Source organism: Amborella trichopoda, chromosome 10, assembly GCF_054954075.1.
Source record: "Amborella trichopoda isolate Santa Cruz 75 chromosome 10, AtrichopodaSantaCruz75HAP2 v2.0, whole genome shotgun sequence".
Taxonomy (NCBI): domain Eukaryota; kingdom Viridiplantae; phylum Streptophyta; class Magnoliopsida; order Amborellales; family Amborellaceae; genus Amborella; species Amborella trichopoda.
In genome coordinates, this window is record NC_142345.1 from 5,715,541 (window position 1) to 5,730,581 (window position 15,041).

The window sequence follows — 15,041 nt, forward strand, 5'->3', positions numbered from 1 at the left end:
TTTTAATGTCTTTGATTTTAACCATTGTTGGAGTTTAAAATTTTATAATTAGAAATGTAAAAAGATTTTAAGATTATCCTAAGAATTTTTTATAACAAAATTACTTGTTATGTAAAAATTTAGAGGTGTGCCTTAATTGGATTGTTTAAGGTTGCAGCCTCATAGAAACCACACCTTTTATGTTTTATACATGGAGGTCACAATCATTTCCACTCATTAGATGTCAAATTGGATATTTTGATTTGACCGCTTTATGGATAGCAAATTGTTATTTCTTCATTTCACAAAGATACATGATTATGCAAGTGTCTCTGAGCCTTTTATTTACAAAGAGTTGGAGGACTGATGGTGTAAAAATGGTGGAAAGCTGCATCAATATGTTTTATACTTGTAAGATCTTTTGAGGGATAGTTTTGGGGAGAGAGAAATTGAGGAGAATAGGTTTCAATAATGTTACTGTTCTTGTGATTTCCATTGCAGAGATTTTGTTGAGCAATGGTGATGGTGGGGGATTTGGGTTTGCTAAGAATAACAGTTCCAAGGTGATTTTCTCTTTAACTCACGTCAGGACGGATTGTATGCATAGTGTTTCCTTTCAGAGCAATCTTTTCAGAAATTATGAAGAGCCCATCTTTTCACAGTTGCAAGTGAAATCTCTCTCTCTCTCTCTCTCTCTCTCTCTCTCTGATTATTGATTAACTTCTGAAGACTTAAGAACATAAGGTTAGAGAAACCTGTTTCATGAACTAATTGATTATACCATAATTTGTCAATTGTAGATACAAGCTTAAAAACAAGTGATCCTGGTTAGTGTAAAAGGATCAGGGTTCCAATCAAGTTTCGAAAACTCGGCTTGGGCTTGGACTCAGGACTTGGACTGGCCCAGGTAGTGCACTGGGCCAAAAAGGCCTAAATAATAACGAAAATTGTTAAAAACAAAACAAAACAAAAACAGAAAAAAAGAATTAAACTAAAAAAAAAAAGGTCCCAATAAGATGGATAAACATATAAGAAATGGATTTAGAGGAAAACTGATTTATAGTTCAGAAAAATCCAGAAAGGGAAGGAAATATGCAAAATAGGGCACAATGCAAGAAAAAATCATACATCATCATAAATTAATATGATACATTGATTTTATATGTATATAAGATATTTATACATTGATTTTATAAATTAATATGATTTTTTATAAATTTTTATTATTTTTAATTTCCCTGAGTTTTACCTGAGTATTATGCTCGGCAATGGGCTTTTGAGTTTGAGTGGACTCAGAAGAACCGCTGCTCTCGAGAGAGTTCAGGCAACAGAAGGTCTATCTTACACTTTAGGTTTATGATGAGATCACAAGTCGGAGATCCATAGGATTTAGATGGACGTTGAATTTATTCTGGTGGAGCTTTGAAAAGAGAAGATGAAAGGCTTTTTAGAGGGGGGGAAAATGATTAGAAATTGAGAGAGAAAAGAGTATTTTTTGTTCTTAAAGTCTAAAAATTGGCCTGTGTTTGCTTCTTTATCGTTCGGATTGATTTTTCAATGTTACTTTTTGTTTTGGTTTTATTTCCGTAAGGTTGTGTTGGTGATCGGTTTGATTGAAAGGTTATTTTTTCATTTCTTAGCAGCATGGCTACCTTCAAACTTGTTTTTTGGTATTCTTCTGTTTTATTGTACTATCATTTTTCTTTTTTGTTTATTTACCGACAGATGGAGCACATTATGGTTACCAAAACAATAGCTGAAAAGGTGCCTTTCAATTATTCCTCTTGTTGAATGCTCTATTTATAGAGGAATCTTCTGTAGAAATGTTCCTACCTCAGTAATGGTAGAGAACAGCCGAACACCATCAAGTTTGCTGGATGGACAGTAATTAAAACATAGTGGGGCTGACCAAAATTTGGAAGGACCCAAGTGGTAGGTTTCCCTGTCTCTCCTGCTCTGTCCATCAATCAAATCAATGGTGTTAGGCTGATCTCTACCCTGTTTAGGTACAATTGGATCTACTTGACCATTACCCTTAAAATAATGTATGTTTATAATATTCTAAAAAAGAACCTTATTATAAGGTTGTAGTTCAAATTATGTTTCTTTGTATTAATTATATACTTCTATTAACAAGGCTTTACACTCGGGCATTGGCAGCATTGGCAGTATTGAAAAATTTGGTGTGTTGATAAATCTACTTTTATATTAGTTGAATTTAGAATTGTTAGGTTGGCTATTGTCATTTGAAACTCGTACCTTTCTTGGTGATAAATACCCATATTGTTTTCTATTTAATGTAAGTTACTAAGTTGAGACTTGTCTATCAATTTATGTCTATTCAAGCTGAATCTGTACTCTTGAATTTTTTTCTCTAACTACATAGTTTGGGTGCATGCTTTTTAAGAGACCTGACACAAGGTTACTTTCAGGGGCTAAAGCTACTTGGCCTTTTAAGTTTGTAACACTATTTTAAAAGTTGACTAGTTGGTCTCTGCACTTGCCCGAGTTGACTCGCCTGGAGACCCTGGTGAGTACTATAGGCATACCATGGGACTCGCCTGAGTCTTACACTTTTGGACCCATTTAAGCATTTTCTGACATGAACTTGTTGGGACCTGTTAGACTTAGTTGAGTTGGGTGTGCCTCATTTGGCCTTGGGGTCCTAGCAAGTGCTGGCCTGAGTTTTGCTTGTAAGACAGTAGTCCATCATGTAGTTATTTGATATTTAGCCTTTTTTAGTGCTGAATTTCTGTCCTTAAACTAATTAAGTAAAATTGGTCATACGAAGCTATGCTACTAGCATGTTTAGATAGGTGGTTGATTATTCACTTTTAGGTTGACTGCCAATGTCATTTACCACTTGAGCATGTGTCTTTTAAGGATAAGGGAATGTGACATGAGATATTTATTTCACCATATCTAAGGCACGTATGGCTTATCTGGATATTGGGCATTTAATGTGTAAGAATGTTATCTAATCTGTATTTGAACCAATGATAAAAAAACTCGGCATGGTTGACTAAGACTCTCCCAATTCACTTGAAACTGGCACCTTGTTGAGTCCTTAGGACCCCCATCATGTTGGGGGAGCCTATTGCTTTCTAAACCTAGATCTTGGTTGTGTTGGACTCATGTAATTTTTTGAGAGTTACTTGATATGTTATAGACTTGTAGAGTTTGATACTCTAATGACAAAAGGGAACTAGAAAACCAAAGGCCTTTTTTTTATTTCGCAGCTGTTTGGGGGTTCATGAGGTGTGAAAAGAAAAGAAAAGATTGGGGTTATTTGACTCCCTCTTTTTGATCCAAGGCCTAGATAAAAAAAAAAGCCTAAAATCTTTCATTTTCAATATTTTTATTTTTGGGTTTGGGCAGACCTTTTCAATGTTCGGATCAAGTAGGTTGGATATCTATTCTTTGGGTGCGTTTGTATATTGGAAGCCATTGCTAACATCATTGTTGCAGTTCCTATGTTTGTTTGCGGGATGTGTAACGTAGATTTGAAAACTGTGGCTTCTGTGCCAACCAATAGAAACCGGGACTTCTAGATTACATGGCAGCCCCATCTTCCATGCAATAGAGACCCCGTATAGACACTTTTGGAGTTTTGATTTGTGATGGGTTTGGCACTTGAAGTGCATGATCCATTTTTCTTACTTAAAAATTTCAATTATATGGGTTTGCCACTTGATTTACTGAACCCATATGCTTAGCAATTCTTTTGAGCACTTGTTTTTTTAATTTCAAGTGTCGAACTCATAACTCGTTGTTAGAAAACAGAAAGGGAAAATTATGACCCCCTCCCATTACTGTTTCTCTCTGCACTTAACCCCCCAAGTAGAAGTTTCTTTTTTTTAAAGACCAACATACTCTCACTTGTTACCCCTTACACCCCACGATCTTTTCTCCCAATCATTTCCCCCTCTTCCCCATGGTTTTAAAATGCTGCCGCATAATGCATTATGCACTGGGTAGTGCATCGCATGGTCACGCATATGCACTATGGAGCGATGGGCCCGCATATGCGCCACTTCTCTCTGCATATGCGGCTGCATCTCGCATACACTGCATATGCGGCTGCATCTCGCATACACTGCATATGCAGCACGCTAATTTCGTGAAAATAAACTCCTCGAGCAGGGGTATTTTTGACCTTTTGACCCTCAAAAAAGGGGGAAAGTGTTTAAGGGGTATTAAACCCCCAAACAACAAAAAAATAGCCACATCCGTGTCTTTTCTTGGATCAAATCGATCAAAAAAAAAGTGGCAGAAAAGTTCTTGTGGAAATTTCTTAGATTTTCAATTTTTTTTGGTGCTTGTTTGTTGATTTTTTTTTTTTTTTTGGGTTTTGATTTGAGGAAGTTTAGGCGAAGTTTTGACAACAAATTGAGGGTTTCAAGGGCTGAGAAGAAATCGATACTTGCTTCAAGTAACCAGTAACTCTTTTTCGTACTACAGTAATACTTTTTTTTGGGGCAATGTCTTTTTCCCAATCTTCTAGTAATAAGGATCTAGCTTGAAAATATGCCAAACCAAAAAAATCAGAAAGATCGAAATTGTATGATTTGTATGCTTTGTGGAAATACTTATATGGGGGGTATTTTTCGGTAAAAAGAGCACTTCGCCGGTATTTCTGAGAATGTAAGAGCATGCCCACAAGCTACAAAAGAGATAAAAAAAGAGATCAGAGAATACATGGATAGCTTGAAAAAACAAAAAAAGAAGAAAAAAATGAAATCCAAAGAATTAATTGATGAAATGCAATTATTTGATGATGATGTTGAGGAGGAGGATATGTCAGAAGTTGTAATGAGGCAAATGGGTACTCCATTGTCAAGAGAGAGGGTTATAAATATTGGTGGTAGCGTTGGAAAAAAACACCTCTCTCCAAGGGGCCAATAGATAATTTTTTCAACCCTGACTCCAAAATTATGGTTCTGGAGAGGAGGAAAAAACTAAACAAACTGCAATTGAAAATTGATACAAGAAAGAAGAGTGGAAGGAGGTATGTAAGTACATTGCAAAGTGGTTTTATATGGCCAACATTCCTTTCAATATTATAATCCTTGATAGTTTTGCGTGTATGGTCCAGACAATTGGGTTATTTGGACCAAGACTTAATCCTCCTTGACTAAATGAGATTTGGGAGCCCTTATTGGAGGATGCTATTTCTGATGTTAACAAAATTTTGATTTCTCAAAGGGAAGGTGGGAGAAGTATGGAGCAATTATTATGTGTGATGGATAGTCTGATGGGAAGTCGAGGTCATTCATTAATTTTTTGGTTAACTGTCCAACATGTACTATTTTATTAAGTCTGTGGATGCATCAGACAAGTCACATGATGCTACATACTTATGTGGCTTGATGGATGAGATAATAGAGTTTTTTGGGAGAGAAACATGTGGTCCATGTTGTCACTGACAATGGTGCCAATTACGCAGCAGCTAGGCATTTATTGACTTTGAAGAGGACACATATGTTTTGGACTAGTTGCGCAGCTCATTGTGTAAATTTCATGCTTAAGGAAATGGGTACTACATCTATATTTAGTGGGGTGATTTCAAAAGCTATGTTGTTGGATTTATTTATAATCACATCATAGTCCTTTGTATGATGAGGAGTTATACAAAGAAAAGGGAATTAGTGAGACCGGGTGTCACTAGATTTTCCACATCATTTCTCACTCTTCAAAGCTAATGCAAGCAAAAAAAATGCCTTGAGGACCATGTTTGCTTCAGAACAATAGAGTCAAAGCATGTGGTCAAAGCATTGGGATGGGAGTAAGGCTGAACAAATTATTATGAATACATCTTTTTGGAATCTGATATATCATGCATTGAAGGTGGCTGGCCCTTTAATGAGTGTGCTTTGATTGGTCGATGGTGATGTGAAGCCCGCGATGGCCTGCGTACATGAGGCAATGGCTAGGACAAGAGGAGAGATAAAAAAGGCTTTAAAGGATGATGAAAATAAATGCAAGGCTATACTTGGAATTATTGTTAGGAGATGTGATAACCAGCTCCACAGGCACCTCGATTCAGCCGGTTACTTTTTTAAATCCATCTTTTCACTACAAGCAACCATCTATTGTGTCTGATCGTGTAATAAGTGGTGGGTACTTAGATGTGCTTGAGAGGTTGGTCCCTAACAAAGATATCCAAGATGAGATCCAGAGCCAAGAATTGATTAAGTTCAAGTTAGCCTTGGGAAACTTTGAGAGAGAGATTGCTACTCGAAATAGGAACACTATAGATCCAAGTAAAGACCAAAAGCACCCTTTCTAATTTCTATTTTGTTTGCTTTACAATTTTTTACTTGTTTATGTATAGTTCCATTTATACACATAATTAAATATTTATCTAAAATCTAAATTATAAAATGTTAATTATGTTATACAGCTGCATGGTGGACATTTTATGGAAGCACGATACCATATCTACGACGTCTCGTTATTCAAGTGTTGAGTCTCACATGTAGCTACTCTAGTTGCGAACGCAATTGGAGTGCATTTGAGCATGTAAGTCCTTAATCCTTATTTCTTACATTTCAATTTCAAATTTCAATTTTCTAAAATCAACTTATCTAAAAAGTGTAAAAGAATAACATCTGTTACTTTTGCTATGGTAGAAAACATGGAAACAAGCAAAAGTAACAAATGTTGTTCATTAAAAAAAACATCTGTTGCTTTTGCTTGTTTCCCAATTTTCTACCATAGCCCCGTACCAAAAAAAGAAGTAGGTTGGAGCAGAAGAAGTTGAATGATTTGGTTTATGTGCTATATAGTGAGCAGCTTAGGAGCTTAGGGAGAGGTATCAAAAGTGCATGGATCTCAACCGTATTCAATTGTATGAACCTTATGGTTGATTGCATAAGTGAGTGGACTATGGATTCATGACTAGAGCATTTGTTTGAGGGTGATGATTTTTCTTGGCTTGATGTCGAGCTACCCACAGGGATTAATGAAGAAGAACGGCCTAACACTAGAGCACAAAGGAGTAGAGCTGGGTCTAGTCAGCTCCAAAGGTCGAGGAGGAGGAGGAGACTGACTCAGATGAGACCAAGGAAGAAGAATATGTGGAGGCTGCCGGTGATGATGGTGATGATGATGCATATGGAACCTCTCAAGATAACGTCTCTGATTAGGATTTGAAATTTAGAATCTCACTCTCAAGACTTAAGAAATGATGATGATTGTACTGACTCTAGAGCTTTGCTTTTTGAACTCTTTAAACTTCTTTGACTTTTAGTTTGCATTTTGTAACTTTCAAGTTTGTGGTTGCAAATTTGTACTTATGGTTGTTGAGTGTTTTATGAAGCTAGTTTCAAGTTTATAGTTTCTATCAGGGGATAGTGGATACAGAACCTCCCATTTTCTCTCTCTTGCAACCTACCCCACTCACTCATTTCCTCTGCTTCTACACTAGCAATCTTCCCATTTTCTCTCTCTAGCAACCCCACACACTCATCTCCTATTCTCCCACTCGCTCTCAATCTTCCACTTTCTTTCTCTAGCATTCCCACACACCTCTTTCTTAGAGCTCAACATCACGACCTTTTCTCAAGGCTCCCACTTCTTAAGGGCTCGTTTGGTTCGTATGAAAACTTGCAGTATGGAACAGTTTTCATATGGCACATATAGGTATGCACATTTCGTTTGTGCTTAAGGTTGATGAAAACTTGTCCCATAGGAAAAGGTTTTACCACCACAAGGAGCAAATCATGTGAAAAGGAATCCCAGCCTACAAGGTGGGGAGTAGGTCATTGGGGATCCATTACTTGCGCGGACCCGAAGTAATGTTTCATTTGAGTTTACTGCACAAAAAATGACGGAAGGAAAAAAACCTCTGCGTCAAACCCTCTCCCTCACTTGCCCCGCTCAAAGTCCCCCTTCTCACGAAACCCTTGCCCCTCTCTCACTCCTCTGTGTCAAATCCTTGCCCCTCTCTCACAAAGGCCTGCCCCTCTCAAAGCCCTTGCCACTCTCTCTCAACCCTCTGCAACCCGACCCATAGGTGCGGATCCATTTGCAAGCTTTCATCTTCTTCAACAATGTAAGTTTTTTTTTTTTTAGCTGGTGTTCTTTTATTTTTTTGCTGGTCCCTCTTTCTTGTCCTCTTCTCGTTCTCGTGGTAAATGGGGAGTTGTAACAATGGTAAAGCCACTTCCTTCTCTCACTAGAATTATTTGAAATTTCTATTGCTTTATGCTATGAGAGAGAATGGGTACTTTATCTTCTTGGTTTCTAAGTTTTTCAATTCGTGCTCTGAACTGTGGTTTGTTTTGCTATGGTGATAGCGAATAATAGGGTCTCCATGAATATTTTTCTTCAACTAGGGCAATTGCTGCTTATATTTGTTTTCTAACTTATTGTAAAAAATGTATTTTTCATTCTTTTCAAGAAGAAATGAATGAAAATTAGCATGTTGAAACAATGGTCACTGCAACCTCAGCAAGTATTAGTCCTCTGAGCTAAAATGGGGGATCTGTCTCCATTAAAACTATTGATTTTTTTTTTTAATGGATGTTGATGATTGAATGGACTATGGTTTTCTATAGTGAATTTGATTATAGTACACTTTCCCATAAAGTACTTCTTGTTGATTAGTTGTTATTAGATGTTGATCAATGACTGATTTTGTTGAGGTTGGGCTTGATTGTTTTGTTATTTATCACCTGTGAATCTGTGATTTGATATTGTTCAATTTACAGATTCATTTTTTGCATCTCTGGCAATGGGCATGAAAACCATTCACACACGATACAAATCTGTCTTCCTCAACATACAAATGCACACGCATGATGAACATGATAGCAATATACACATTCATTAGTCAAAAGAATGCTACCTTTTTAGGTGTAATTTTTCACTTGATATTGCACCTTCCCCAGTCCCTTTGCACATTGTACACCCTTGAACGGCAAAGAGGAAGAAAAAATTCTTTCAAGAAAATTGTTTGTCCCTTATGCAATCCCCTATGGAAAAACAAAAGGAAAAGATAATAGGGACTTGGTGGCTGCGGCCTGCCCATCCTTTGAACCCAATGGCTGCAGTATATTGTCTGCATTTCTGTTTGAATATTTCCATTTTCTCTTGAAATGCCTTTTGACCATGCTTTGCTTGGGTTGTCATGTTGCATACATGAGCTTTTTAGATGGAATTTGACTTTCAGATAAATATGTTGTTAATTGCATCCACAAGGTCAGTCTTGATGTGATCAGAACTCTTTGGATTTTTAAGCGTTAATTTGCATTCCTGCATGCATTCGGGCAATTTTTTGTGAGTTATAAGGTTTGCTCTATATTCAATGGGTATGGTTATTCCTAAGATTTATAGGGTCTTGATGCAATGTGAGGGTAACCCTGACTAATGGTTATACAGTGGGCAATGTACTGTTTGTTCACTTGCTTCAGGGGGCATTTCTTTCAGTATGAAACATTTATATATAACAATGGTGATCATGTAGTGGCTGATGGAATGACTCTTCTAACTTGATCTGTATTCTCTTCTCACAATCTAATATGGTTATTAATATAATAAAAAAGCAGGCTGGTGGACTGACTTACCTCGTGTGTAAATTTGTTCTACACCATTTCATGTAGTGAAATTATTTTCACATTCCGTCTCAATTATTTAGAAATTATTATTACAGTGATGAAGTAGATTCTACTCAGATGCTTCCTGAGTATTTTTTTGGCCTCCTCAATCTCTTGAAAAGATAAATATCATGGTGTTTGTATGCGCAACCCAACTATTGAAATCAAAATTACAGAATGCCATACTCTAGTTGGAAGTTTAAATATAGTGAGGCTTGTTCAAAAATTACAGAATTACAGAATGTCATAATCTAGTTGGAAGTTAGATATAGTGAGACATGATTGTGTGGGAATTATAGGGTGCAGTTGGCATAAGGCATTATGTGATTTTTATAGTGGGGCTTGTTCATGAATTTTGAAGCTAGGTTTTGAATGCTTTTCTCTTTATTAGAATATGGATTATTTTCCGTTTCTTTTCTGCTGATATGCTTTCTGATTATGATCTCATAATAAGCAGTTTGATAGTGACAGTTATGTATCTTTGTTAGATATTGATGCCCTGTTTTCATTTCTTCATTTGTCAATGCTTATTTGAAGGGCATAAACTTAGTTATGCAATGCTGGTTTTTAATTTTTAGAAATCTATCTAAATTCTTGAAATAGATTTTTTTTTTCATACCAATACCAAATGTTGTGGCAGATGTTTAAACATTGTAAAAATGTTAATGCTGATTTATGTAATTAAAAGGAGGGTCTACCTTCTTTATTTAATTTTATGCTGTTTTTTACGTTATTAGATGTTCATAAGCTACATATGTTTAGTCTTGACCATATGCCTTGCTAGCTGTTAGCATTATCAACAACACCCATGCAAGGGAATCTTGATTGCATGCCTTACTAGCTGTTAGTGTTATATATGATTTCTTGTGAGAGTCAAAATGGATTTTTTCAATGAAAGGAAAAGTGAATTTTAGTTGAAAAACTCAAAAAATATTTCAAGGCGAGAATTGTTCAAGTTAATTTTTTATTCTTTTTGCATAACCATCTAAAATATATATAAATATTTTATACCATCACTATGTTTAATATCTATATAGAAAACATTACTCATTGAATTTTTTTAAAAACTCTATTAAATCCTGAAAGTAATGTGCCTATAAGCAAACACCCATCTCACCTGAAGTGTTTACAGTAATGATTTCTGCTTATATGAAGTTGGGCATGGCTGAAAATGCAGTAGAATGCTTTAGCAAGATGGATGAGTTCAATTGTTGGCCCAATACCTTCACTTATAATACAATTCTCCATGTTTTAATGGAGGAAGACGTTTTCCAGGTTGCCCTTGCTGTTTATAACCAGATGTTGAAAGTGGATTGCCGACCTAACCAGTCTACTTTTAACGTTCTGATCAGTGGGCTTTGCAGAGCTGGGAAAACCCAAGATGCCTTTTTATTGTTTGATGAAATGGAAGAGAGAGGTATTTCTCCTAACACCATGACTTATGCAGTTGTTATTTCTGGTTTGTGCAAAGATGCTCATAAATTACTACACACCATGAGAGATAACAGGTGTATTCCTGATGATATCACTTATAATTGTATGCTAAGTGGGTTTTGCAAATTGGGTAAAGTAGATGAAGCTTTTGAGCTTTTAAGATCATTTAGGAGAGAGAACTATATGCTTGGGTTAAATGGTTATACTACTTTGCTCAATGGATTGTTTAGAGCTCGGAGGTTTGAGGAAGCTTGCTAGTATTATAGGAACATGGTGGAAGAACAAAACATAGTCCCTGATTGTGTACTTTATACCACGATGATCAAGGGGTACTGTGAAGCTGGTAAAATTAATGGTGCACTTGGTTTTTGAGGGAAATGACTAATAAAGGGTTGGTTCCAGATACTTACTGTTATAACACGTTGATTAAGGGTCTCTGTGATGTTGGGTTCTTAGATGAGGCTCGGTCTTTGCGTTTAGAGATCTCAAAGAAAGATTGCTTCCCTGACTCTGCAACGTATACTATTCTTATATGTGGTTTATGCAAGGAGGGCCTGGTTAATAAGGCCGAAGAGATTTTTGAGGAGATGAAAAGGCTTGGGTGTTCCCCCACTGTGATGACCTTCAATTCTCTCATTAATGGATTTTGCAAAGCTGGTGCAATGGAGAAAGCCCACATTCTGTTCAATAAAATGGAGATGGGGCGTAACCCATCTCTCTTTCTCCGCCTCTCTCAAGGCTCTGACCCTGTGCTCGATAGCGCGAGCCTTCAATCCATGGTCGAAAGGCTCTGCAGCTCTGGGCTCATTCTGAAGGCATACAAGCTCCTCAAAGAACTCGTTAAAAGTGGGGTTGTACCTGATGTAATAACATATAACATACTGATCAATGGCCTTTGCAAGGCAGGCAATATTAATGGGGCTTTCAAGCTACTCAAGGAGCTGCTGCTTCAAGGCTATTCTCCTGATGCAGTCACATATACTACTCTAATTGATGCCCTTCAAAGAGCTGACAGAGAAGAGGAAGCATTTTCACTTTTGGATCAAATGGCAAGCCACGGGCATATGCCTGATGTTGTAGTTTACAGGGCCCTTATGACATCATTGTGTCGAAAAGGGCGGGTCACTCGTGATTTTAGTCTTTGGTTAAATTTTCTTTCGAAGAGGCCGTTACTTCTAAGAAGGAAGCCATCACAATTGAATTGATACGAGAACACTTTGAGCGAGGAAAAGTGGGAGAAGCTATCAGAGGATTTATAGAGATGGATTTGAAGCTCAAGGTTGTGGATTCTTCTCCTTATACCATTTGGTTAATAGGGTTTTGCAAAGGTGGGGAGCTCGATAAAGCTCTTAAGATTTTCTCTATTCTTCGAGAATTTGATTTTGATGTCACACCTCCTAGTTGTGTGATGCTCATTAATGGCCTTTGTTTGGAGGACAGACTGGCTATGGCTGTTGATGTTTTTCTTTCCACACGGCAGAAAAAATTTGAATTGATGCCACTTGTGTGCAATAGGTTAGTTAGGATTCTTTGTTCTCAGAATAAGAGAAATGATGCTCATGAGATTGTGCATAGAATGGCTAGTGTAGGGTATGATTTGGAGTCTATCTTGATCGAACTACCAAATCTCTTTTATATGATTATGAGAATGGATGACAATGATCAACATTTTCCTTGCCTTATTGTCTCTTCTATCTTGTATCTCAATTTTGCTTGCTGTTTTTGTAGAGGAGAAGGGTATCTCATTGGATGCCCTGGATCATTTTTTCCCTAAGAGTTCAATTCTTGAATAACTTGCACTTTTTAGGCTGCATTAAGTTGGCAGAGACCGTGTTTCTATTCGATTTACTTTTACAAACGTAAACCCTAATATTACCATGCGAAAATGGAATTATATACTTTAATTGGTAGAGTAATATTAAAGTAGAGTAAATATTGTTACTTGAAGCTATCCGTTTTAACTACTTTTCTTTCTCATTCTATTGTGAAGTGAGTTTCTTTATCTTGCTGCTAATATTGTGCAACTTTTTGTCATTAGTGTGCTTAAATACATGGAATATCTAATCCACCAAGGTCTCAAAGTATTATATTCTCATTTGAATGTGGTTGAGAGTCCTCAACCAACTTTCAATAATGTGCTGAAGATAAGTTGAGAGCCTATGATTGAAATCACAATGTTGCTTTGTTAAGTATGTCTCTTGTGGCTGTGCAGATGATTGTATTGATACTTAGATTGATTGTAGTAATATTTTGACAATTGCTTTAGTGAAGTAGATCAAATAACAACAATCAGTGTTTGGCAATATGGTAGTGGATGATGTGAAGCAACTGGATCGATTTGAGATTGATGATGGTGAAAGGTTTACACTTGGAACAGATATCATCTTGCCAGATGCAGCTGTAAATCACCATGTCATCTCTTTTAGATTACTTTGGACTCGGAGTCTCTTTTTCATGGTATTTTACTGACCTTTTGCAATTTACCATCATAAATTTTCTGGAATCTCCTGAACTTGAAAATAAAAAGAACCTTTTACTAACCTCTCTATATCATTCAAGTGCATTATTGGCTTCCTCAGTTCAATCATGTTCTGTAGTATTGTGGTTTTGTCATCCATTTGGAAGTCTGTTACGTGGCTTGTTAAAATCCTCAAAATTTTTCTCTTTCACTTGGTTTATTTGTAATACCGACACCTATTTCTAAGTGATTGCTTTGGGTTCTTACTTAGAAAGCCATATCTAGCATTGTTGGTACATGGTGTGCCTCATGATACTTAAAGGAGCTTTGATGATGGAACTTGGATTGGCACTGTCTTGGGCCTGATTTTGAAGTAACTAAGTCAATTGGGTGAGCCACCAAGTCAGCTTGAGTAATTTCACTTCTCCCTTTGGCTTGTCTTAGCCAAGGCTGGCTTTAATCACACTGCAAAATGGTATGAACTAGATGTCATCTTGTGCCATGGGGTTTATGGTCTGTGCTGTGTGCAACTGTCATGCAGAGTTCAGGGCCAATTTTCACATATTTGATGTCATTTGTGCATGCATCGTATGCTAGTCATTAGATTCATAGAAAGATTGTTGTCTTTTATCGTGTATGCAGAACTGCACATACATGATTCATCCAAAGTGTTTGTATATGTTGTGCGTTTGCATGTATGCTTGCATACTTGCTTGAGTAATTCGAATTTCTGAAGCTAACATTTTAATGTCAAACTTATTCAAATGTTATTTTATGCATATTAATAAAAAAGAAGAACATTTTAATGTTAAACTTATTGAAGTTTGTCATTCAACCCATGTTTTGGAAAGCAAAACAGCAAAAATACAGATCAATTTTTGTTCTATTTTTTTTGACTAATAAATGTACATTTCAACACGATCGAGTAGATCATAGGGCCATGTCAAAGTGGTTTAGTGTTATGTATAGAGATGTCTTTGATGACCTTGTCCAAAAGATATTTCTTCTAATAGTTACTCCTTATCGGAGCTTCAAATGCACATAGGGATCAATGGGATTGCCTGGAAATGTAAAATGTATTTAACTACATTTGGATCCTTTAAAATTATGTCATCGGCCGAATAAAGCTGGTTTTCATCTATAGCCTTCATTTGGATGTGGGAGTCAATCTGGTAATAAGACTATGATTGAACATTTGTTTTGATTTCTGAGGCGGAGAGAAGGAGATGGTTTTCTGTCCTTTTGAGTTTGATGAAATACTGGAATCAGCCGGTAACTTTTTAGGGAAGATCACAGCTTAGGAATCCAAGGCTCTGCAATATGTAAATGCATGATAATCTATAATTAAGTTGAATGATGCCAGCAAGATTGATGACTGAAGAGGGTCATGGGTCGTTTGGGGACCCTGGATATACAAAATCAGTTTTTACATAACCAGGTTTTCAGGCATGTGAGCCGTTTGGCTCAATACAAGGGCTCAAACCCAGTATTGCGTCATCCCCAAGAAGGCCTAAAATGAAGATACACGTATTCCTAAAAAAACTTGGAGTATGCATATTTTCATTCAAGTT

The 15,041-nt window shown here is 36.7% G+C and overlaps 1 protein-coding gene and 1 pseudogene across 2 annotated transcripts in view; both read left to right on the forward strand.

The window, feature by feature from the left end:
• The window catches only part of LOC110007385 (uncharacterized), a 59,874-nt gene that overhangs the window by 20,007 nt on the left and 24,826 nt on the right, over positions 1 to 15,041 (forward strand). The window contains exons 8-11 of one of the 2 annotated variants that reach the window (XM_088849416.1): positions 481 to 647; positions 1,705 to 1,743; positions 10,854 to 10,995; positions 13,324 to 13,469. In XM_088849416.1, coding sequence (XP_088705542.1) covers positions 481 to 647; positions 1,705 to 1,743; positions 10,854 to 10,995; positions 13,324 to 13,469 — 494 coding nt within the window. Of the gene's footprint in view, positions 1 to 480; positions 648 to 1,704; positions 1,744 to 6,382; positions 6,502 to 6,937; positions 7,296 to 10,853; positions 10,996 to 13,323; positions 13,470 to 15,041 lie in introns of those variants that run through there. The other variant, XM_088849417.1, reaches the window with a different exon arrangement.
• Positions 11,189 to 13,328, forward strand: LOC148780022 (uncharacterized; annotated as a pseudogene).